The sequence below is a fragment of the Opisthocomus hoazin genome, chromosome 4 (genome assembly GCF_030867145.1).
Source record: "Opisthocomus hoazin isolate bOpiHoa1 chromosome 4, bOpiHoa1.hap1, whole genome shotgun sequence".
In the NCBI taxonomy this organism is placed as follows: domain Eukaryota; kingdom Metazoa; phylum Chordata; class Aves; order Opisthocomiformes; family Opisthocomidae; genus Opisthocomus; species Opisthocomus hoazin.
The window spans coordinates 60,953,999-60,979,638 of record NC_134417.1 but is presented as its reverse complement, the minus strand read 5'-3'; the positions used below and the strand labels follow the sequence as shown (position 1 = coordinate 60,979,638).

At 36.8% G+C, this 25,640-nt stretch overlaps 1 protein-coding gene across 6 annotated transcripts in view; it reads right to left on the bottom strand.

Moving 5' to 3' along the window:
* Window positions 1-6,694: 6,694 nt before the first annotated feature.
* Window positions 6,695-25,640, bottom strand: part of SNX13 (sorting nexin 13) — a 71,742-nt gene continuing 52,796 nt past the window's right edge. For 4 of the 6 annotated variants that reach the window (XM_075419208.1, XM_075419213.1, XM_075419214.1 and 1 more), the window contains 9 exons: window positions 22,180-22,352; window positions 19,542-19,649; window positions 18,493-18,603; window positions 17,490-17,651; window positions 16,219-16,290; window positions 13,848-13,993; window positions 11,988-12,056; window positions 10,724-10,836; window positions 6,695-10,227 (listed from right to left, as the gene is read on the bottom strand). In XM_075419208.1, the coding sequence (XP_075275323.1) occupies window positions 9,980-10,227; window positions 10,724-10,836; window positions 11,988-12,056; window positions 13,848-13,993; window positions 16,219-16,290; window positions 17,490-17,651; window positions 18,493-18,603; window positions 19,542-19,649; window positions 22,180-22,352 (1,202 nt within the window). In that variant the 3' untranslated portion in view covers window positions 6,695-9,979. The remainder of the gene's footprint in view (window positions 10,228-10,723; window positions 10,837-11,987; window positions 12,057-13,847; window positions 13,994-16,218; window positions 16,291-17,489; window positions 17,652-18,492; window positions 18,604-19,541; window positions 19,650-22,179; window positions 22,353-25,640) is intronic. The other 2 variants (XM_075419211.1, XM_075419212.1) reach the window with 2 other exon arrangements.

The following is a 25,640-nucleotide window of genomic DNA, read 5'->3' as shown; positions in this document are numbered from 1 at the left end:
ATGTTTTTGCTTATTCCTTGCACACCTGCTGTGTGTCAGTTTTCCCCCACTGCAGCTCCATTACTGCATGCACTGCTCACGCTGACATCTACAATCACATCTACTGAGCAGATCTTAGGCACTGTTGGCCCACCACGCGCTGACAAAAACCACAGCACATAAAACGCTTTGTAAAGAGAGAGGAATGTCGACTGGGAGCGTGGTTCAGGGTTAGATTAAATGAGAACAGAGGTCTGGAACTTGCTGTCATAAAGTTTCGGATCAAAATTCATAAATATTTCCAAAGTATTTGTTTTCATCTCATACGACCAACTATTCTTGTGAAACGTCAGCAGCAAATCAAGCCAAGAGACGGGCTCCTTGAATTTTGGAGCCATAATCCATAACCAAAACACTCTGCAGGGAGCGGGAAGGACGGATGGAAGGGGTGTAGATCCAAGAACTCCACCGCCTGACTTCTTTTTAACCTCTACAATTCCAGGGGGGTTACATTTGGAATTTCAGCTCCTCCATCCCACTTCTTCCTAATTGCTCTCAGTAACTTCACTGCCTGTCCATGAGTACATTATCACGTGTCAGTCAACCTACACTTGCAGTATGCAAACTCCTCCAAAATAACTTTGGTTTTAGAAGCATATTATCTTGGTCATGCTTATAACAAACCAATCCAAGGAATAAAAAATGGTTAAATAGAATAAAAAAAATGGTTAAATATCGACTATATAATTGAAACACAGCACAATTTAAATAGTGTTTTATCTGGTTTAAATGTATTTGGAACTGTTTTACATTTTTTTTCTTAGTTTAACAAAAACCAGTCTCTCCTACATATTACTATGCTGAGCACATAACTGCTGCAGCAAAACTTACTAAGCACAAACAAGCCTAGAAATGTCTGTTTAGCTTCAAATGCATTTCTTTAAAATACTCAATAGTGGATTTTTTTTTTTTAACTTGACATGTTGCACTAAGCAAATGCTGCATGCAGTTACCCTTGCATGATTTTCTTCTTAGGTCTTGTGAATTGAAATGACCTACAAGATGCAGTAGGTTACTAGCATTAAGCAATAGAATTTATCTTGCATGCGGAATTGTTAGTAGTAAAGAGAAGATTAACTTAAATGAAATTATTCCAGGCTCATAGGAGAAAGGCCTAGAAATAAAAGTCCTAAAGGTGATTTCTTTCTCAATTAATTTAAGGAACTGCCACCACATAGAAGGCAAAAGCATACACAGTTGAATCGGGCTCAAAGATAGTAAACTCATTCGTTTAACATTTGCATTACTGTTGTCAGCTTCTGTTAACCAAAATTTCACTCTGTGTCCTTACCTGCATTTATACTGAAAAAACTTTAACAACTCTGGTATTTCCATGCTCTGAACACCCGTAATTCCCACAAAACGTAATTCTTTGCCCACTTCTTCTCTACAGACACAACCCTTCTACCTTTAAGCTAGCCCAGTGCTCTTGCAATGTGTGGATCCACGGCACCACTCACCATAAAGCAACATCATGGAAAACATTCCAAGTATCAGAACACACTCAATATCACTGAAAGACATACAAACACCCACCAGTCTTTTGTAGCCACTTCCGATGAAAGGGCTACTTGCAAATATTGAAGTACTATGATGCAATTAAAAAAAGCTCAAGAAAACAATCAATCAAAAAGAAGTATTTGAAACAGATGTTAACATGGTCATATTTTTTGTTTTTAAATGAAAAATCAAAAGCATAATTCTTAGTTTCCCCATATTCACTTTTAAAATTGCAAAGTTCCTTGAAAGATTGACAGAAGTATCTGTTCATACTTCATACTTTGCATTGCAACATATATACAAAACATGTATGTAAAATTTTTACATGAAAGATAAAAAACCTAATGTTATAGAAGGTGGTAATGGGTGTATATTTTAGAACTCCTTGTTTTACTGTTCTTTGGAAAAAAGAATACTGGATTTGCTGACTGAAAAAAAAATTACCAGAGAAAAACTGTACGTTACGTCTGGCAGTTCCTAGCGGTGGTACTTTACCCTTTTTGTCTTTTAACAAAAAGAGAAATATTTTCTAGCTAAGCTGACTGGCCAACAGAGATTTAACTAATTATTTATGTGGTCAACAAAAGCAGTTTACAAACACTACGCAGTTTATTTGGAGAGTAATTCTTTCAATCTGTGGTAAAACCTACAAATGGTTTACAGGAAATGAATAGAGTATTTCTTGTGAAATAGTATTTCTCTGATGCGAAGTGCTTGACACAAAATGTTTGTCTCAGAACCACACTTGCACACAATACTAGAGATGCACAAAAAAATTAATAGACCAGTAAATAAACTGCCATTCACAACCTGCAAAGTTCAATTATTTACAGTCTAGTTGGTGTAAGTGGTGTGAAAGCTTGAAGAGCTGGAGTGGGCAGGGACGTTGGTGGGGGTTTTTTTTGTTTAAGCTTCCAAAAGAATTCTGAAGTCGAGGCTTCTTTCTGACCCATCTCAATTTTTCAGTGCTTTCTGAAAGTGCTTTCTTGAAAGCGCTTTCTTTTCAGTTTATTCATCCTCTAAGGTAACGGCAACAGTGAGAACATTGTATTTCACATGCTGTTACTAAACGGGTATGAAGTTCTACTGTTTGTTTTCTGAAGAGACTGGTTAATGGACCCATTATGAGAGAACATCTCTTCCAGTTCAGTGAACTATCACTTGACTTGGCATAAAATAAATCATCAGCACAATAGTCTTCAGTTAAAATAATTTTAAAAAATAAAAGGTAGCTTCTTATGGATTCTTATTAATTCTAGTGCACAGTACTAAAAGTGCAACAGTGGCCACAAAAGTGCACACTTTTATTATATGTATTAATAAAAATCAGGTGAAGGATTTCTTCTCAACAGAGATAGCTGAAGTTGTGACTGTCATTTTATTTAGATATGAATTCGCAATCCATTTTTCTTAACTACGGATTTAATAGACGATCATGCATACAAGTTATAAAGCAATCACATTTTCTTACACCATTTACAGTGCAGGGTGTACCTACTGTCTCCTCTCTTTGCACAGAAGATGCCATCAGAACGCACAGAGCACGCCGGGGCAAAGCGAGGTGCAGCAAGACGAGAACTGCATGTGCACCGACACCTGCCTCGTGCTTTGTCACACAACTCTGCCAGAGCTACTCCGGTTGTTCTGTCCCCCCCTCAGACATGCAGAGAACATTATTGTAGCTCTGGATTAGAAGCTAAAACTAATGCTGGTATGACTTAGCTGGCTGAAGTCAGCCATGTTTCCATTCTATTTTCTCTCTAAAAATATTCTAGCGAATGAGAAACGTGGCCCCCTCCTATTCTCAATAAACGACAGATATAACACTACTCCGTAAGTCAAACGAAGATGCATGCAATACAACTGATATTGGCGTCATTTTTGTTCAGAACTGTCCAAAATCAATCCCACTTTTTTAAAAGTTTGAGTGGGCACAAAATAAAACACAGCAATTCTTCCTCCCTGCATTTTCAGACTGCAGCAAACCCCCTAAAATCTACCCAGGCTCTATTTGTATGACAGCATCCCCCATTGTCCGGTATTCTCCACTCAGTGAGCTACGTACAATGGAGAGATTACGTGGTCCATCCCAGTGAGGCAAATAATCAAACTAGTCACGTATAAGACCTCATTTTGCTAACTGCCCATATTGATTCCTTCAAATTCTTTCCTTGATAACAAGAAACCCAATTATAAAGAAAATTGCTACAAAGTTTTACATATGAATTCTACAAATTGTAGTGAATTACATTCTAGACACTAAATAGTCGTGCCAATCTCTTTTACCAAGCAAGCAAATAATGACACATTTCAACCAGTGCTCAATCAATAATGAGAGCAACAGCACCAAGAGAAACAAAAGCCTCTTCATGCAAGTTTAAGGAGTCAGATCCTTGACAGTGCTATCTTTTTACACACTGCTTTAAACAGTTTTGGGGTTTATTTCTGTTGGTCAGTTGGATAAAAATGCAGAAGTTTCTCTGTCCCATCACAGTCAGATATTTGAGAAGCACTGCAGGTGTCCACCTGCACTCTAGTCCATACAAGCAAGTGATAAGCTTTTATGATAACCTGCTATGATTACTATGCAATTGATTCTCTATGATGGATTCTAGTGTTTGAAATAGTGCAGCCTTTGCCACAATAAAAATCTTGTGTAAGTACCGTAATACGAAAAATTTAACTTAAGAAATCAAATGACTGTTGAAGTAATTCTGTTTATGTATTCTTACTTCAATAATTTATGGCTTTATTTGGAAAGAATACTACTTAACATCCTCTGTACCTTCATCCATGAATTCTACTCCTATCCCCAATACGGTCAAGCCAGAAGAGTCCACCTACACAAACACCTATCTACTGAATATTACTACGCTTTGTATGGCTGAAGAAGAAACACTCTCTAAAGATTATGTTCTTGGTGGCATCGGTCCTACTGACTAAAAAATAGGATGGATTCTGTAGCAAACGAAGTAGTTGGCACAAATGTTTGTATGTGGAATCACCTGCAATTGCTCAGGTACTTTGTGACGTTCTCTCACTGGTAAGAGCCTGCGTCTTGGTTCTGAAGAATCCCGATCAGCACAGCCCACGCTGCTGCAGGCTGCAGTCACCTTAGCAGCAGCACGGTTTGGCTATGGCCATTTAAAGGCATTTAGCATAACGGTTAACCAGAAGCCTCAGCACCACTTAAAACCTACGCACGAGAAAAATACCTTCATTTTCTTTTTATATGTATGTGATGTACAGGAGAACCTTGGGCCCAACATTTCCTTCACGTGGCAGTGCACATAGGCAGCAAAACTGGTGAATTCCCATTTGCATGATACTCCAGTTTTGTTTTGCACTAATATGATTACCCAAGACAGCAGAATACTGAATGAGGCTCCTACCCTTCTTCTCCCCAAAATACCTTGTGTTTTTACATTAGGTATAAGCAATTTTTTAAACAGACTATAAAGGAATGTTTCATATGAAGTCCTTGGAAACAAAAACATTGTCTTTGATAATCAAATTCTAACTTTCCCTTCAAAACTGAAAAATAAGAAACCTGTAGCTTGCTAACATGAGATGACTCATGCAAATAAAGTTTTGTACGTACCCTAGTACTGGCTAGCTATGTTTAAAAGTTTCTTTCAAGTTCTAGCTATTCTTTACATGCAATAACTAGGTAGCTTGCACAACTATCTTCCACTTGTTCTGAATGAAGAAGAGTGTTCCCAATTCTCACAATTTTATTAGAATCTCTTACCTGGAACTCCAGTTAAATTGGTAACAGAAAATTCCATCAGTACCTCTCAACTTCATTCAGAATTAGCATGCTTCCAGACCTCAAGCTGAGAAAATTCAGAACACAAAGACTCAAAAGACTACTTGGGACTAGCCTTTAAAACCATTACAGTAAGAAAAGCAAGTCTGGTTTTGAAAGCTACATTAAGTTACTCCCAATAAGTAGCTCTAGATTGCCAACAAATTCAGCATAGTCTTGTTCTCTACTCAATCCCAACCTCAGAAGTAATTTACGTGCTATTCCAATTCTAAAATGTCAAATGAGAAATCCAGTTAGTGCTTTCTGGACCAGGTATCAAATAATTTAACTGACCTGTGCAGACTATCCCAACCCCAACATGCCACAGTAATTTAAAGAGACACGGCATGGGAAACAGTTATTTGAGGTATTTGAATACGAAAATATTCAAACATATTTCTATGTGGGTGGGTGGGAAATTGCAGTGGCATAGACATTTCCAGTGTTTCATGAAAATAAATCTTAATTTCTTTCAAAGCACTTAACAAAAATGAACTGTTTTCACTACATTTCATTTCATTCTTTCTTCCAAGAGAGAAACCACAAGATTTGCAGTTAAATAAATCGATGTAGAGTAATGCCGATTCCTGAACTTTACAAACTTTAGCTATCCTCACATGCTCACTAAACATCAAAACTAATACAAACAACATAATGTGACAGACTGGAAAGTTAAATAAGCCACAGACACATATTATCCTCACTTAGCAAATGGCAGATATTTTTACAACTTCTAAAGAAAGTTTATAATGGAACGGGTTTCTTGTCATAAAATTATCCTAGGATAACAGCTTCAACAAATAAGAACTTGCAATCAGCTAGCTAAATTCCTCAGATGTGTCTATATCCTGTAGCAAAAGTGTGTAAGTCACTGAAAGTGGTAAATGCTTTACCCTAGGGTCAAAGAACTAACATCTCCGTAGCTGAGGGCAACATTTTGATGAATGTGAAACAGCTGGATTAAATATATCACGGGGAACAATTGTGCTCCCATGGTACATCCAGCTGCTGCAAAAATAAACCCGGGGGCGGGAAAGCCAAAGAATAAAAAAACCCAACAATAAAAAAAAAACCCTCCTACACCATACAATCCCACTGTTTCTGCATATCTCCTTATAAAATACAGGACTCTATGCAAATACTGGTTGAAAATGAATGTAGAGATTAATTTGTTAAAAGCAAAACAAGATTATATAAACTATTAAAAAAAATCAAGGAATAACTGTTTTATTTAAACAGCACTTAACAGCGATATTTTTACCTTCAGTGATTTTTTCCCAGACTTGAGGAACATCGGTATCTGCTGGGGAGAAAGTTATTTTTAAAATAAACAGAGACTCATAATAATCCTGTTAATACTTTATTAGTGTAAGTTTTTAGCTTTCTATTGGACAGAACATAAATGCAAACTCCAAAATAAATTCAGAGTCCTCTGCCATTCAGTAGAGGTGACCATGGCAGCCTGTTTCATGTTCATTCTTTGTTACGGAAACGAGAGGAGGAGGAAGGGAGGGAAAAAGCATCAATAGAACAATTAGGCACACAGCTGACACTTACTGTACAACGATATGCACAAGTAATTTATAACAGCTATATTCATGAGATGTGCTCTTCGGATTTTTCCCTTGTCACATACGAGCTTTGCTCAGATGAGCAAGGATCATTGAGAACACGGGAATTAACTAAGTAACAAACAAGACTTTTAAAACAAGTCCTTAAATAAACTAACGCAACAACAGAATGGAAAATTGTTCAGCTGAGAAGACATTTTTAACCTAGACTTCAAAACATTAAAAATTCATTTATTTTACAGTTATTCAAATACACATGCATTAAATGAAAATATTGCACAAAATTAAAATTTAGATTGTGGAATTCATGTATTTTTATTTTGGTACACATTCTGGTAGCACTTAAAATATGCTGTTTAGTTGTAGCAAACACCAGCAGCAGAAGCTCGAGGATGAACCAAATGAAAAATTCAATTACTCATTTTCTCTTAAAAATAATTAAGGCTAAAACAAGTGCATTTGTTGACAATGGCACAATTATCAGCAGCCAGTCACAGCACCCAAAGGCCAGAAGATACACCCAGACACTTAAGTGCTGTATATTAACATTCAGTTTCGGAGACCTTCTAGGATAATAGGCTGCATGGGTCAACAGGGCAGCTATTTTAGATCGTCACCAGGAAAACCATTTAAATAAAGATACATACAAATTCTTTTTAACAAAAAGTATTTGTTTCTGATGATTCTTGCCAGCCAACAGGCACTACTGCATTAGGAAGCCACATTCTGTATTTAAATACAGGAGACAAAACTTTGATACATATACACACATGCACACACATGTATATAAATGTGTGTATAGGTATATATATGTAATAAATTAATTAAGTAAAATCACTAATAAACATGGCATATTATGTTCGGTTCACATTCCTAGAGATATTATTTTATTTTTACAGAAATGTACCAGATATTTAAAAATCCCAAATTTGCACATGATCACTATTGTCTTGAAATTTTTCATGGTACCTACAGATAGATAAAGGTTCCACAGATTCGACACAACAGTATTTGTACTTCCCACTTTCATAGTGCGTTACAAATTCAGTGATTTAAAAGACATAAATTAGACTTGGTAGTATCAATGATATATTTACTGTATTACCAAGGACAATTGCTGAACGATCTCTCATCAGTCAGATGTCAGGTATGCTTGAGCCCCCTGACATCAGAGGAAGATACAGGCATGTAAACAATAAGAGCTGGCTACGCTGCTTACTTCACACAGAACTCTGTAATTTTGTTAAATTCAACAGCACTCAATCATCACGCTTCTACAGAACCTGCAGAGAGGAAGGGGGAAGGGTTCTTACATATTTATCAACTTGTGTTCTTGGGATTATAAAAGAAAGGGATTTCATTTACAGTATTTAGTTCTGCAATAAAGAAAAGACACAAGTGCACTTGAGCCCATGCATACTGTATGAGAATGTTAACAGTACAATATGATCATTATTAAGTAGTATGATAAAAGGCTACATCGCATTAATAGAGTCCATGAGAAAAAACGAACTATATAGAGGCTTCAGTCAATTTAACTAGGTCCTTAGAGAGCCTTCTATCTTCTCTTAGAACGCTTTCATAAAAGGTTTATGTTCCTCCCTCACATAAAAGGATCATGTCTTCCCATTAAGACACAAATTACTACAAGGATCCTTGATCAATAACTGTATCTTACCCTGTGTTTAGCGTTCAGGAAAAAACGGACTCAATAGGATTACTTTCTATTCACCCGGATAGTGGTGCTCGAACAGTTAGGGACCCCAAAAAAGAAAACACAAACTGAGATATGCTGTGGCCAAACAGGATTATTCAGTTGTTACTTTACTTTAATTGGACAGAAATTCTTCAATGAAACTAAACAGATGGATGTGGGGCCTTGATGTCAAATTTGTATTAAAATTTTACACTATGCAAAAAATAAAAAAAATATTTAAAAAAATATTGTAGTTTTATCTCCTTTTTATTTTCATATATACACTGAGATGCATTCAGGAATTTCCAAGTGTTTGCATATGCCTAATGAAATCCTTTACCTGTGAGGAACCAACTAATTCTAGTATTTTTCCATAATGAGGGTTACAGACTAAAAGGTAAGGAATCTTTCAATTTAGTAGGACAGTCTTTTACACCCAAAAAAGTTTCAAAATTTAGTGGGGAGTTGTGTGTAACTGTGTTTTTAGTGCAATGTCCTCATCTTTTAACATGATGTCTATCCTCTTTGAAACATGTACCCCCTTCCTTCTACAACTATCAACGTGACATATGCTCAAACATGCCAACCAAACATAAATAGGATGCTCCTTCTCCGCTGAAGTTACATGCAAAATGTATGCCAGGTGCTATAAGAGCAGAATATGGCCCTTAAAGCTACAAAACAAAGGGTTTATTTCTACTGCACCTCTGCCTTTACTAAAACCCCCATTAGATCTAATGTTAGTTTATTTTGCAAAACATGAAAGGTGAAGGAAATGCGGCATAAAGGCCACGTTACCTCAACTTTTCTCTAATAAATGTACTTTTATGATAGGGCTATAACTATTTCTCCCCTCTCCTATGAACCTGCTATTCCAGAGACTACTCTTCCTGTTAGCTCAGCCTTTACAGGAATGTTGAGAGCGCCCTACAGAGCCTCAGTCATAACACAGAAGAATTCCACCTGATTCTCACACATTGCACTATCTCCCAGTGCCAAAACATCCTTTTCTTCCACTGCATCACCGCAGTTGTGCTTTACTCGTACAGTCTGGCACTTTTCACTGCTGGCAAAACATCGACTCAGGAATGGAAGGAATCAGCATTCTTACACATTGGGCCAATATTCTTCTCAATGTTGCATGAAGACGCACCAAATCATTTAAGGTACACAAACCCTTCTGGTAGTGGTTGAATTACAAGTGAAGATAAGAAGATCCACAGGTCTTACAGATGCATTAATAATCTAATATGTGACACTAGAAGACTGGTGCAGAAATAACAGCATGTGAGTTTGAAGCCCCAGAGAACCTGCCCAAGTAACTAGTCCTGGACAAACATACACCAGCTTAATAGGATTGAAGTGTCACCTCTTCTGCAAAGAAGGCGCTTGAGTAGAATGTAGTCTCTGTTTATACCTCTGCATCTGCTTTGACCGTGAATGCAGTTTGTTGAAGAGCTCGTGGAACTTATTCTGTGGAAATAAGGTTTCTAGAAATCTTTCCAGAAACACGTACACCATTCTCTTATTCAGTTGAGTGTGCTGGAACATTTCAAAGACTCGAAGAATGCCTTTCCGAGTTGTCTCAGCACCTATGATGTGCTTCAGTTCATCTACAAAAATGAAAGTTACATAGAAGTTTAAGCTAAATTCTGCTTATGTGTTAACAACAAACTTAAAGTGAATATTAAGTCTTTCAAATTAAGCAGCTTGGAATTTGAAGTAACAGCACCTCTATTATACATAACATGACTAGTCCTCCTACAGCAGAAAGGATTTCTAAAAGTTACTTCACTTTTACACTATGTATGTGGCAATATGTTATTTTAGATGAATCATGCTGTATTGAAATCTAGGTATTTTATGCACTAAATTTAAATCCTCTAATGAAACTGAATTCCAGGTTGGTTTTAAGAGAATTACAGTTGCAAAGTCACCATATATGTGAAAATATTCAGTATTCTAATAATAAAAAACCTTTTTTATTTAAATACAGTTAATAGGTCAGCATTTCTTTACAACATTTCAACAATCAACAAGAATACCGACATTAATTCTAGCAACAATATATGGTAAGAATTATTAGGTTTCAACCCCAGAATTACTTACCTGGCATTACCTCCAGTAATTTGGTCTTCCCTGCCACTCTCGTTCTCATTCTAATAGCTTTGTCCCTCCGTGGAACACTCTCTGCTAAAATGCCGTTGGGCCAAAAAGCATCTCTGTAACAAAAGCAAATCTGTCAAAATACATTAAAATTTTATCACGTGAAAGGCTCTTTTTAATCCCTCAAAGTTATCTCATAAAATAAATACAAGAAAGTAATTTGCACACAACGAAACACACCCTTCAAATATTAGAACAGGGAAAAGGTGAAAAAGAAATCAAAAGCAGTAAGTTCAATACACTTAATGTATTAGTAGCTACCATATACTTTTTTAGTACAAGAATTAGATGAAAGAAAATTTTAAGAAAATATTACACACCAAAACAATTCAAATACCACATACTTGTTACATGAAATACAGCTAAGGTTTGCTTTTACCAATCAGTCTCTATCGCCACTGAAAGATTCTAGGCTTAGGTATATTAATTGCTTCATTAGATCTCTGATAGTAGTTAACCTATCAACATGCTAAAGCTGAGATAAAGTAGTTTCAGTGTAGTATAAAGTCCCATGCAAAAGACATGCCTATGTCTAAACAGGTACTTTGCCTCAGTGAATGACACAGTCTTTTTCTGAGTAAGAAGTGCACATTCTTACTCCATTTTATTAAACAATAACAGAATATCTGTAAAGTATGACCCTTTGGCTAATACGTGATCCTACTTTATCTCTTTCACCCCATCAAAAAAGAAAAGGTGGAGATGGAGGCAAGTGGCTCTTGCTCAACAGCACTGCAGAAGCTATTAAGGCTTCTAGGAAACAGAAATGACAGAGCCTTTGATACTTTCAAGCTCAGGCTTCAGTTCTGTTCTATTTGCCCACATGCAAAACGTACCAGCCTAGAGCTAGAGTGTTTTTAGTAATAATTATTTGCCTTTTAAGGTAACGCATGCATATGCCTTCATCAAGGTAAACAATGCATTTCATCCAGTAATCTGATGAAATCCATAAGTACACCCATACGCTAGCTCTTCTAGACTGGTTAACAAAGAACATTATAAGGAAGAGGAGGAAACTCCAAATTGCTTTTCTTCATGTGACAGTTACTTTCTCTCAGTTAACACACATAAAAAGCAATGAATGTTCCAAGTGGAATTCTATACAGTAATAATAATTTCCTCACATAAAAAGAATAGGAAGGATATAAAGATATTAGACATCAACTGGCAAGCACTTCATATTTAACATGTATGATAAAAGACATACCTGAAGCGTTTTACCGCATCTGCTACTTGCTCAGGAGATGTCATCCAATCAACATGATCTACTATTTTTCTAAAATTAAAGAAACAGGTGTCTCATTTATTTTTTGAAACAGAAAACAAATCAGCACAGCTTTTTAAAGAGCACTCTAGGGCAAACAAAGTGTAATTTCAGCTTTCTCCAACTCTAAGTAGGTTCTATAATACTGCACACTAGGAAGGCAAATGCCATTCCTCAAGATAAAAATCTAAGCTAAGCTCACTGATCACTCCTCAAGTTAAAGCCTTCTTCACTTCGAGTAAATGTACAATGACTAAGGAGGCTGGAAAATTGATGTTGCACCTCCCATCAGCATTATATAAATGTTCTGCTTGAGAAGCGCTCCTCTTGATGGAACACTCTTCAAGTTCTGCTTCTGTAAGCAAAGGACCTACTTAAAATCTCAAGTTAACATCCTTATGCATGCAGTTACTTCATAACCTTTAACAGGAGACACAGACTGATCACAAACTTTCACCTTCACTCATCAACACATACACACAGCCAAATACTCAAATCTAGCATGTTTACAGAAATGATATACACATCTGTGTATCACCATAATCCCAGGATTATTTCCACAAACTTAATTTGAGTTTAGTTTTCCAAGAAACAGGAAAACACAATTTTGCTGCAGAATGCCATTAAACCCCAAGAATCTGCTAGGACAAGGTATGACTGCTGAACCAGAGGAAGCTCTGAGTATCCGGAATAGCTCCAAATGCAGAAGCAAAATAGTTCTTCACACACCTCTGCAATAAGAAAGCAGCAGCCTGTGCACAAACTCAGTTACTTATAATACAATCTGAAAACAGCCAAAAGTAGTCAGAATTGTTCAACAGGGCAGCATGTTTTTGGAAGCACAAGTGTCAAGGTAATTGTCACCTGGCCACAAGGAATTATTTGAAAAACACCCAGTGCTGCCACTATTACATGGCTGCATCGCTACTGCTACTACAAGAACTGTCTATATGCTTAACAGTGTTGATGAAAATGTCAAAAATGTACTTGTGAAGGGTAAAAAGTAATGATACAGTGAGAAATGTCCTGAAAAAGTAATAGGAAACTACTTCTCACCTGCCAGAAATTAAGTTTTTGATTCATGGCACTAATCCAAAGTGACAATTTAGTGCCAGTGCTATTTCTAGAAATTTTTTTGTTCTATACTATTATTTACATTTCAGAAAAAAATTATTAGAAAGGAAAGCCTAGAAATAGTAGATATCTAAGCTGAGAGCAAGAAACATTATTTAGCACTACTAATTTGCTTTGCATTTGCATGAGAAAGGGTATATGTGAACTACAGTGAACAAGGAGGGCAGCAGAACGGACCCCATAGCAGTCCTTTTCCTTTCCCCCCGTCCACCTTCAAAAGTGTGAGAGCAAAAACTTAACACAGCAAGTCAGTAAAGTTCATGTAACAAGATAGTGCCAGTGTATCTTCTGTGGCAAAGAGATGCAAACAGAAATAATGCAGAAAGTAATAAGCACTATCAACAACAAAAAGTATAGTGTAAAACACGGGGTAAAAAGCACTGACACCATCAGTACTAAGATGCATTCACAAAAACATGAGCTCTTGTTGATGTGTGAAAACTCTTTTTGAAAGTTCTCTGGCATACAAGAGTGACTGGAATTGGTCTTTCATTAACATTTTGTGTTTATCTGCATTTTATACCACATTTGTACTTGGTTTATTGATCCTCTTCAAAGGGGAATTAATGCAGATTTAAACCACAATAATTTAGTAACACCAAAAAGGATTTACAGACACAGTCTATATAGTCTTACTCACACGATCACTCTATATAAGCAAAGCAGTACCTATTAATTGTGTCACCGTATGTTGCTCTAATAAGCTGCTGAAGCAGATTTTTTATATTTCTTCTTAACCACTGATTTCTTTCCTTTAAATCAAAGACTTCATCCATGAGGAGGAGCATCACTCTCAGTGGAATATTGTCATCCACCTGATCAAGTGAGTAAAAGTGTAATTAGTAAACTTTTATTTCAGTTCAAGAAAGCTACTGTTCTAGTAGCTACTTCACAGGACAAATGCTTCAGTATGAGCAGAATAACAACAGGCACACTTTGCTGTGTATTTTACTGTAATATAAAATCTTCCCTAAATCTTCTATAACACCACTAATAGTAAAGAAAGATTCGAAAATTTAACTAGGCTTAAATCCATTGAATCTTTGAAATAAGACAAAAAGAAACAGTTATTTCACCAAGGCTGAAGAAAGTTAATACAAGTAAATATTGTACTTACGGATACACTGCGTCAAATTTAGAACCTCCTAAGGGTACACTGCAATGAACTGCCTTTTAGTTAGACACCGCTCTAACCTGCATGCCTATTAAGTGCTTTTATGTTTGTAGATTAAGATTATTATTTAATAGAACATGTTACACGGATTGCCTTAGAAAAAACAACTTCTATGGAAATCCTAAAACAGAGGATTCAGTAACTATGTAAAAATTTTTAAAGATGGATGGCATACACTCGTACTGTCAATATTTTTCAAATACTAAAATTTGAGGGAAAGTTTACTAAATTCTGTAGCTTGAAAGTATTAGATTATCATCTTAGTTGTTATTAATGTTTCTCTTATGGAAACAACAGCAGCTTCTCGTGGCCTGCTTATAAGCCAAAATACAAGCCTACATATTGTTAAGCTACTGAATAAAAAGACAGCATTTGAAGTTACAACTGCATTATACCAAAGACCACAAATATTTGTCTGAAATACAACAAATTATTTTGATTTTTTGACTGATTATTTAAACTTTATATTTATCATTAAAACTTAACAGAATAGCAAGCTAAAATTAAACTCTTACCATATCCTCAGCAGAATTTATTTTAAGACTGAATGCACTTTCTCTTTTTTTTTTTAATTAGGATTTTTACATTCTAAGCATAACATTCAGAATTTTGTTTTGTATTTGGAATCTGATACAGCTCTACCTGGAAAAGCAGTCTGCACTGTATTTTTAATGCAACGCTGGAAGAATTAGCAAGACCTCACAGCTATGTGACATTTTTTTGGTGAACTACACAAGTGCATCTTTATATACAACTGGAACACAGACAGCAGATTCATAATCCAGCTGGAGATTCTACAGATCCACGCCTCACTTTTACAGTACTGCTTCTCCACTTAAAGTTCCATTCAAACTGCCGTATTTTCAGTCCGATTGAGTGACTGTAAGTTGCAAACAATGCATCTTAAATGAGCTGTTTAGAGTTGAAAGGTTTTAGAATATTTGAAATCTGCCTTTCAGAAACACTTGGTATGTTAGCTTAGAAGCTATCAAGAATTGTAGCTTCTATTAATTTTACAGAAGATCAATAAAATATTTGCAGAGAAACTGCTCATATACTGGAATGATATAATTTTGTTTTGGCTATGCAAAACAGAAGCCTCAGGACTATCAAAGATATACATTTGTAATTACCAATGTATGGCTACATTCCAATATAGTGCAAAATAACGCAGAAAAAAGAAAACCCAGAACAACTCAAGGCTATGTTATTTGAGCAAAAATACATCTACCAAGCCATCATCGCAGTTACGCACGAGAAGACAAACTGGAATGCTTTGATGTGACCAAAAAACCTGAAATGTGAAGGGCAGAACAGGTGCAGATTTAAGACCACAGAAAATTTCATATAATCACTGGTAATCTTATGGCCTTTCTGTCCTACTTAGAGATAAAAGGTTTTTACCATTTGTTTTCACATATATGACCAATATTTAAATCAAAACAATAGCAAAATACCATAGCTTATGATAATATCAAGAGCTTAAACTGCACTTTCAAGTTTCTAATATTACTACTCTATACGTTTTAGGTGCCCCCTAAAAGGTCACATCAGAAATCAGCATCGATAAAATGAGGCTAGCAGTCTGGAGGGAGGAGGGGTAAAAAAACCCCAAACCAACCCCCACCCCACAAAATACAGCAGCAGTAGCATGTACACTCTAAGTCATTCTACTGTTGTGCAAACCATTTTAGTACTAACAAAGATGTTAATTCAGAAGTAAATGTGTTAAATTTCTTCTTAAAAAGTTAAGAACTGTTTGTAAGTGCCTGCTATAATATCATAAGAAATACATAGTTTAACATAAGTAACTCTTTAATCTAGTTTTAGAGGCGTCAACTTTGAAAGCACAAATGTCAGACTCACATTGTCATCAATTGGTGCTGCAACACGGCAATGGTCAGGATCTGAATAGGTTTTCTGGATCAAAGGAGGCACCTACAATGGAAAAAAGGTAGCGTTTATGAAGTAAAAAATACTTTAGAATACCAATAAATTGGATCAATTTTCATAATCAATTTGGTTATGGAAATGAAAACCAAACAGTTGGTCAAAAGTCAGTTGCATACTAGATAAACATACAGTAGTCCTTTCATCTTCCAACAAACCTGAAGGTATCGTGCCATAGCTATCAAAGCTACCAACACCTTTATGACAACCCACACATATTTTCTCAAGTGCCTAACGCTTCAACTGAAAAACAGCTAGAAATTCATATGGAACTGATATTTCTTCTGGTATTTCCTCTTGATCTTAAGTCCTGCCTAGTCATGGACTTCCCAGTGAGTATAACCGCAGATATACTGTTAGTCACACACCAGGGAAGTTACCAGCAATGAGAAAGTTCAGAGCCAATTATTTTATCTCACAAGTAATGAACAAAATCAAACACCCCCTCATACAGCCGCCCCCCCCCGATTCATTATTCCTGTTCGTGGTTTAAGGGTTAACTCATCTTGGTTGCTGTTCTACATCTGCCACATATAACTGTTTTGGTAACACAAAATGGAACAATCCCTGATCACAGACCTTAGCTACACACAGAAAGAGGAAGGCAAGACAAAGAAGGGTAAGATGGACATGTTAGGAAGATTACTGCTTTCATAGGACTTCCAGATAGCATGCCATGCTACCATTCCCCACCTCTAAGGTATTACATTTTAGGAATATAAGAGATGAGGAAAGATGGCAGGAAAGACAGAAAACTTAATTAAAAACAGAGTTCAGCAAGGAATAAGGCAGAAAAAAAAGCTATCTCCTTACTCCGTAAGTTTCATAATGTATGGGTTTTCTCTAACATAAGCAGCAGATGCAGCAAACTAGCTTTATAAGAATGGGTGGTAAAAAAAATAAGAAAAGCAGTGACTCTCTTCTCAAGTGGCTACACTGAATTAGTGAAGAAGGATCACTGTAACAGTCTGTAGATGCCATCTTAAAATGTGATACTTCATAGCAAAGAGAACTCCATGTTTATAGGATAATGACTGCTGAACCTTATTAAAAGGGTATAGGTCTAAACGAGATTGCTTTCCCATCTAATGACTTGACTCTTCATTATAGTATACAACATAGGTTTAAGTGAGTCGATATCTCTTATTAATTCACTAGTATGCATTAACTACCAAATATTTTCTTACCTTGAAAAATGATTGCTTTATGTCTTGTCCCAATCTCTCTGACATTTTACCCATGTTGTCTGACATTTTAGTCATTCCCTCTGCCAGGCTGTCAGGGAGAGACTTGACTGCATTTGATACATTTCTCATAGAGTTACGCAGTGGGTTTACAAATGTGTCCATCTAAAGGGGAAGATGTTTAACCAGAATTGTATAATCTATGAGGACACCAGTATATTTATACACTATGAGAAGTATCACACTGTTCCAGAGAACGATAATATAAAGAACAACTCAAATCGTTTAACTTCATCACAGAATGCAGAATAAGGTTTTAGCGTCACTTTCATTTCTATTTCTTGATGTGACAATTCTATTGCAGATGCTTTTTACACCAACATCACTAAAAGTTTAGAAATAGCTGTATTTGCAAAGCAGATGCCCACACAAACAGGTCACCTGCACCAAGAATCACTTGTCTGAAGAGAGTTCTGGTGGCTTAACAAATAGGATGCACAGCTCAGAGCTCTGAATCTGACCAATGACTCTGAATGATTAAAGCCGCTGAACACATTAACAGCTGGTTTTTAAGGCAAATGCATTTCATCTTTTGGGCTGAAGAGTGGAGAGCATGGTAACAGCAGCAAATACAGGTTAAAGAACTGAGAAAAGAAATTAGAAGGAATGAGACTAAAAAAGAAAAAAAAAAAAATCACAGACGTCTGACAGAAAGTAACTTGCAACAGACACACTTTAAAGTAGTCTTGGTGCAATACACTGTGTCCGATTTGAAAATTTTATTTCCTTGTCATATAAATAAATTTACCTGTTATAAAACTGATAAACGTTTTGGTTCCATGTGTCCTCAGATACTTTGCCATTCAGAGTATTAAAGCAACTCACTTGCAAGTTGGTTTGAAAGTTCTATATAGCTGTTTAATAAACAGTTCAACATCTCTGTTAAATGCAGTCACTGCACTAATGAATGCTCTAAAGTTCCCTTGACAGTGCAGAACATTCTTACCTTCCGTGCAAAATCCCCCTTCCCTTTGCTGTAGGCTTTATTCTCCAAGAAGTCATACACATAATGGGCTAAAGCTGGAGAAGCCTTCATCATTTCAGGATTTAGTAAGAGCTGAGTAAAATAATTTTTAAAAGATGCTTTTGAATAAATAATGGAAAAGCCCACATCATTCAGCTTAGTAAAAGTTTACCATACACAAAGACACTACATCTTGCAATGTATTTTCTCATTCATTAACCTAAATTTTATTCCAACATTACACTATTCTCAAGATGGAAACAACACACATCTTGATAATTCCCATAATTTTAACTAGTCTGTTAATTATAGCATCTCACAGAAAAACACACAACTTTATGACCACTCAAATGGCTTCTAAAATGCAAAGAAAAAAACCCCAATCTGTGAATGAAAAAATATTACTATTAAACATGGGGCACATATCTTTTAACGGAAAAAAATATTAGCACTCTAAATCGAACAATTAGACTTCAAAATGTTTTATTAATTTTCATTACTTATTGTTAACATGTCCATTGAGTTGGTCAACATATTTTAGTGCTAAATGACCAGAAAGTCCCTGTGAAGTAAGACAACTGAATTCCTTTTGCTGGGCTGATACGGGCCTTATCTGAATGGAGCAGCTGCGTGGCTGTGCTACACCGCCAAAGCCGGTGCCACGCCAATCCTTACACAACAGCACAAGAGAAAGTAACCACAAACATGAGTGTAATGGAAAAAAGTTTAGTGGCATAGAGCTCAAAACCAACACAGCCAGAACTTCACCAGCTCCGAGAAGTTGGGACAGAACTGGCTGAGAATAAACCAAAACCACAAAGAAAAGGCAAACTTGTTAGATAATATGAAGTTCTTATGGTATACTATTTAGGATTTTGTACCACCTACCGTACAGCTTTTTAAAAAAACAAACAAACAAACCCCCCCCCCCCCAAAAAAAACCAAACAAAAAAAAAGCATGCTAGCAAATTTTCTACCTCAGAAAAAAGAATTCCAACCAAGAACACAACCAAAAACATGTAACAGCTTACCTGCAAATATGCATTTAAATCTTTTTTCCTCTTTTCCAAAAACTCTCTGTCCATATTGTTAAATGTCTTTTTGCCAGGAAGTTTCAGTATATTTGCAAGGTTTTCAAACTGGAAAAATTAGAGTATTTTTTAATTCTGTTTTCAAAAGAGTTTCAAATCACCATATAAGCTCAGAAATTACAGAGGTCATTATATTCAGCTATTCTTATCTACCATGTAACATCTGGCAAATAATTTCTGCATCAGGCCCACAACTCAGATTCCTCGAAGGAGCTAAAATGAAAGGTAGGCCATCAAGAACAAATGCACGAAAATTCTCGTGAGACTGTCAGGGGGAAAATTTAATTTTAATTTTAAACACACACTTGACACTCACTTTTGAAATACAGACTAGTCTAGCGTGCAAATTCTTCCTGTCATCACACCTGCTCAACAAAGGTTTAGGCTCAAGATTTATCATTATTATTTGAGCAAAAGTTAGTAGGGTTATAAGACTACATCAAGAGAACTTGCAAATCTTTTCAAAACATCTTCCCTTTCCTCTCCTGCTCAAACCTACTAACGAAATGATTAAGGTTTTATCCCTGGAGTGGATGGCAGCACCAAGTTTACACATAGGTTATTATACCATGCTTGATATGCCATCTCTTGTGCCTTTTCTCCAGGTAATGACAGTGATTGACGCTGGCTGATATGTCTTCTACTGTTCCAGTTCTACAAGAAGAACAGGTGTTCCAGGAAAGCAGCAGGGAAAGAAGAGGCCCTAACACTTAAGAAGGTTGAACATATTTGCTACAATGCACAAAAACTAAAAAGTGACAAGAATAAAACTGAAGAATCAGGATTAACCACATATAGAATCCAGACTTCATGTAAACAATTAATAATATTCTGAATGCAGTAACGAGCGAAAGGTATTGTATCTAGGCTTTAAGAAACAACAAACAGGTCATGTGGGGAAATTACCGAACAGAAGATGGTCTATTTTTTATCTGGATACTTGTACCTAAACAGAAGCGATGTAAGCAAAGAACAGTCTGTATTTTAAATACAGGTATCTACTTCAAATTATATTTATTACAGTACTGAGTAAAGAAATCAGTGTGACTCTATTCACTGCTTTAAGGAAAAAAGCTCATACAAATACTATACACAGCTAACTACAATTCCGTTTTGGATCAAGTGCCTATTTTCTTTGAAAAACATAAAAAATAATCCCTTCCCTTCCTATTAATTTTAAGTAAAAGATTCTAACCTTCAACTTAACATCTCAACAAAAATGTCTTAGACAAGCACGCAAGAAGGGTGGTCAGTGTATCAGTGACATTCCTGTGCCCATAAATTCAGTAGGAATACGAATTTCATTATCAACACAAAGCAATATTGTTGTGAGCTTCTGAGATGCTACAACGCAGCACAGGAATTTCTTTACTCTCTGCAATCTTAGTGTTCTAGGGCAATGGTTCCATCTTCTGTAAATTCAAAGAACTCAGATTTAGCAACAAGAAATTTCTGAGCTTTCATACTTTGAAAATTTTTGCTTCTGCCATTTTTTTCTAGTCATTTACTGTTAGGTCAGTCTTAAATGACTGCCCCATACCAGCAGAGCATCAACTCACTGTAAGATCAGGGAACTCACACCGGTTTCAACAGGTCTGGGATTCTTCAAAACAGTGATTTAAAAAAAAAAAAAAACCAACAACAATCTATTTGAAGAGGAGTTCAAAAATTGGTATTGCAAATTTATTGACAGCACACTAAGATAATAAGAAGTTCAAAGGAAAGTCACTGTTTATAATTAATACAAATATTCAAGACAATATTTGATTTTTTTAAATAAAGCATTTTCCATTTTTATTGCTGTTGTGACTTTACAATGCTAACCTACCTGTACAGAATTTGTTCTATACATCTCCCAATTAATAACAAAGTAAACAGATATAATCCAACACTTCTGACTAGTTCAAAGGTTATGCAGCCAATTCTGAGTTCTCCAAAGGCTTGGTTAAAAGAGGAGGGTGAAATACTTTTTAAAAAACTGCATTTTTGACACTTTTACATGTCAGCAGGTTCTACTTTATACCAGCTGGTGAATTACAAATCTCTATTTTTTCTTCTTTCATTTTAGGAGGGTTAAGAGGCTGAGGAGGGTTAAGAGGCTGAGGATACAAGTTCAGCAATAAAAAGCAGATTGTCTAGCAGTACACCAAACTGCTGACAGCTGTCCCTTTTGAGACCCCACCAATCCTTAAGGTTTCACTTAAAACCTAAATACCTATTTCCCAAGCTCAGTTTTTATTTCTTGATCTCTGTAACGAATATAACAAATGAAATATGCCACTGTTCGAGACCAAAGCAAAGGGAGGGTGGGGGCAAAAGCTTTCTAAGTTCCTTTTGCTTTTGTTAAGAGCAATTACCTAACCATCAGGTACTAAACCATATGAACATGCACCTGTAAACTGCTCAGAACAAATAATATCATATAAACAGTAAAAAGAGTACACTTTACTGGAGAATAATGTAGTACTATAATTCCACATCTTAAGTTATTTTGAGAAAGCCAATACTCATGCTGTACCATCACAAAGAAAAAGCACCTGTCCAAGAAACCTTAACAGATTTTTGTGAGATTAACTACCTGCTCAGTGATCCTCATGTGAAAGTCATGGAAGTCACTGTAGCGTCGATATGTCTTCCATGTCTCTTCGCTGTTTGGATTTCGCCGATGGACTGTGATAGCGTACAGTGCGTATGTCTTGCCGTGGTCATTACACACTCCTGCCACAGCATATGGGTCATAGTCAGCATAGACTAGTAGTTTAAAAACAAAAATAAAAAAAGGAACAAACAGAAAGAAGGAAGACGAAAGGACACAAACGTGAAGTGAAGAAATGTCTGGAATGACAGACTTGAGAGACAAAAATGGACATGCAAGCAGAAGAGTAAGCCATTCCTTTATCCAAAACACTATATAGGTGATACCTTCCAGAAAATAACTACACAAACTTAAGTATAGAGATTAAGCAGCCTTAAAGTTAGACAAGATACACTGACATGCAAAACATAAACGAAGAATAGAAAAGGTTTTAACTTTAAAGAATAGTGGATAGATCTTTTAAAAAATAATTTTATCCTAAAGAACTCAAGATACAGGTGAAAGACAACTGTGAAATCAGAAGAAAATCCAGTCTGTAATGTACTCTCTAATCATATTGCAAAAGTCTGTCCATCAAAAAGATCTGTAAATACAAGACACAGTGCTAGCAAGCTGTACGCAGTTTTGTTATTAATATCAGTAGTTTGTTATTAACCATAGATAAAAAATATAAAAAAAAAGATAAAAAAATCTCCCCACACTATTTAAGTCAACAGAAACTCTCTATACACACATGTATGTATTCTGTACGTGTGTGTACATACACATGCACGTGCTTCATGGAAAAGTCAATTTATAAGTGGAAAGAACAGACACAGTTATCTTAAATAGAAGTAAACGTGTTTTTGTTCTCCACTGAGTATTAAAGTTCTCTTGGATATTCCTCCATCACAGAACTCCTCTCAGTATGGAGTTTGTTTCAAGAACTTCCATTTTATCTACAGAATGACCTAGAACCAATACTGTTTACACGGCACACTGTTTAAGTTGGTAACATGTGTATCTCTAAGTATTAAAACAATACCCATTAACCACAATTTTCCAGGGGTTAGATGCAAATACTTTCTAGTCAATTTCCATGAACTTCTCAATGTGCCCATGCTCCATAAAATACACTTTTCCTGACAAATCATCAGCTCCTACCTCTGCTGTACTTTCACAGCCTTGAGTTCTCTCAAGTATATTGAAGAGCTCTAAGCCAGGGAGCACCTCTAAGATAGGCGTAGCTGCTGACAACGTAAGAATTACTCAGCAGTGATGTGCACGGTGGGCATGGAGCATCTTTTCTTTGCCATCTACCTTTTGGCATCCTTTGGAGCATCTCTTCTTTGCCATCTACCCTCTACAAGAAGAATGATGAACCCCAAAAGAAAAGAGTGGGCAGTCGGGATGCTGCCAAAAGACTGTCCAGAGAATGGAGCCAGGAAACCCTGGCCTCACGGGTGCTGAGCAAGCTCTATCCTCTAAACTCGCACTGACCGCTCTGCCGTGCAGACACCAGACCACATTTCAGGGGTGCTGCTAAGCTGCACCTTCAGGAGAACCACTTCAGGACGGCAGTGGCAGAAAAAGAAAGAAGTTGTCCCTGCCACCTCCTTGGTCTGGTCTTGTTTAACATCTTTTATCAATGATCTGGATGACGGGATTGAGTGCTCCCTCAGTAAGTTTGCAGACGACACCAAGTTGGGTGGGAGTGTTGATCCGCTCGAGGGTAGGAAGGCTCTGCAGAGGAATCTGGACAGACTGGATTCATGGGCCGAGGCCAACTGTAAGAGTTTCAACAAGGCCAAATGCCGGGTCCTGAACTTTGGTCACAACAATCCCATGCAATGCTACAGGCTTGGGGAGGAGTGGCTGGAAAGCTGCCCGGCGCAAAAAGGACCTTGAGGTGTTGGTCGACAGCCAGCTGAACATGAGCCAGCAGCGTGCCCAGGTGGCCAAGAAGGCCAACGGCATTCTGACTTGTATCAGCAATACTGTGGCCAGCTGAGTAGGGAGGTGATTGTGCCACTGTACTCGACACTGGTGAGGCTGCACCTCGAGTACTGTGTTCAGTTTTGGGCCCCTCACTACAAGGAGGACATCGAGGTGCTGGAAGGTGTCCAGAGAAGAGCAACAAGGCTGGTAAGGGGTCTAGAGAACAAGTCTTATGAGGAGTAGCTGAGGGAACTGGGGCTGTTTAGTCTGGAGAAGAGGAGGCTCTACAACTACCTGAAAGGAGGTTGTAGTGAGGTGGGTGTTGGTCTCCTCTCCCAGGTAACTAGCGACAGGATGAGATGCAATGGCCTCAAGTTGTGTCAGTGGAGGTTTAGATTGGATATTAGGAAAAATTGCTCCACTGAAAGAGTGGTCAGGCATTAGAACAGGCTGCCCAGGGAAGTGGTGGAGTCACCATCCCTGGAGGTGTTCAAAGAACGTGTAGATATTGCACTTCGGAATACGGTTTAGTAGGCATCGTGGTGTTGGGATGACAGTTGGACTTCGTGATCTTAGAGATCTTTTCGAACCTATGATTCTATGATTCTGTCATAGCCTCCTAATCAGCATTTATTCTTCAACACAAGATAAGGTGAATCCTCAAACATTATGGAGATGATCTTGTATACACCCCACAAGCACAGTAAAAGGTAGTAATCGGCAGAGAAAAGGAGCCTGCACAGAGATGCAAGATGCACGTACTGCCTGTAGTGTCCAGAAAGCAAGGACTTTTACTTCTTGTTAAAACATGAGGCAAAGACAAAGATGACGTGCAGTTTAATCCTATCTTACAATATGAACCTGTACATATCTCCCCTGGTTCAACTACAATATTATGGATTCACAGAGTCAAGTTGATAGTTACCAATACACGCTGCCATCAAGATACTAAATTTAACATAACTTGTGTGGTTCTAAGTTTACCATTTTTCTTAGATCAAAACAATGAAAGTTCCAAGTTAAATTCAGAAAAGAGTATCACATGGTATTTTAATGAAAAAGCAGAACTGTGAATCTCAACTTCTAAATGATTTTTCCCCTTCTCCGAGGACTGACTACGCAAGACTTGGATTGCGCCATGCTCTCACACTGGGCTGGAGTAACACAGGTTAATTATAACGTCAAGCAATTGAATTCTTGCTCATAGCTCACGTGTCTGCTATATAAATGCATAGATTTAAAAATCTATTGTACAGTAAAATCTACCAAAAAAAAAAGTATCTGAAAATCAATTCACAATTTAATTACCCAGTGCAATCTCATCCAACTAGAATTTTTGCAAATAATATCCGAGTTTTTGTTATTTACTTCCACATAACACAAATTTTAAATTTATTATTAAGCAACTTTTTCAAAAGATAACCAAAAATGCCACCACTGTAAAGACTGAAGTCACTACCTTAAATTAAGCTAAGTCAATGAGGAAGCACAAAAAATAGGGGACAATATTATAGTGAGAGAAGTAA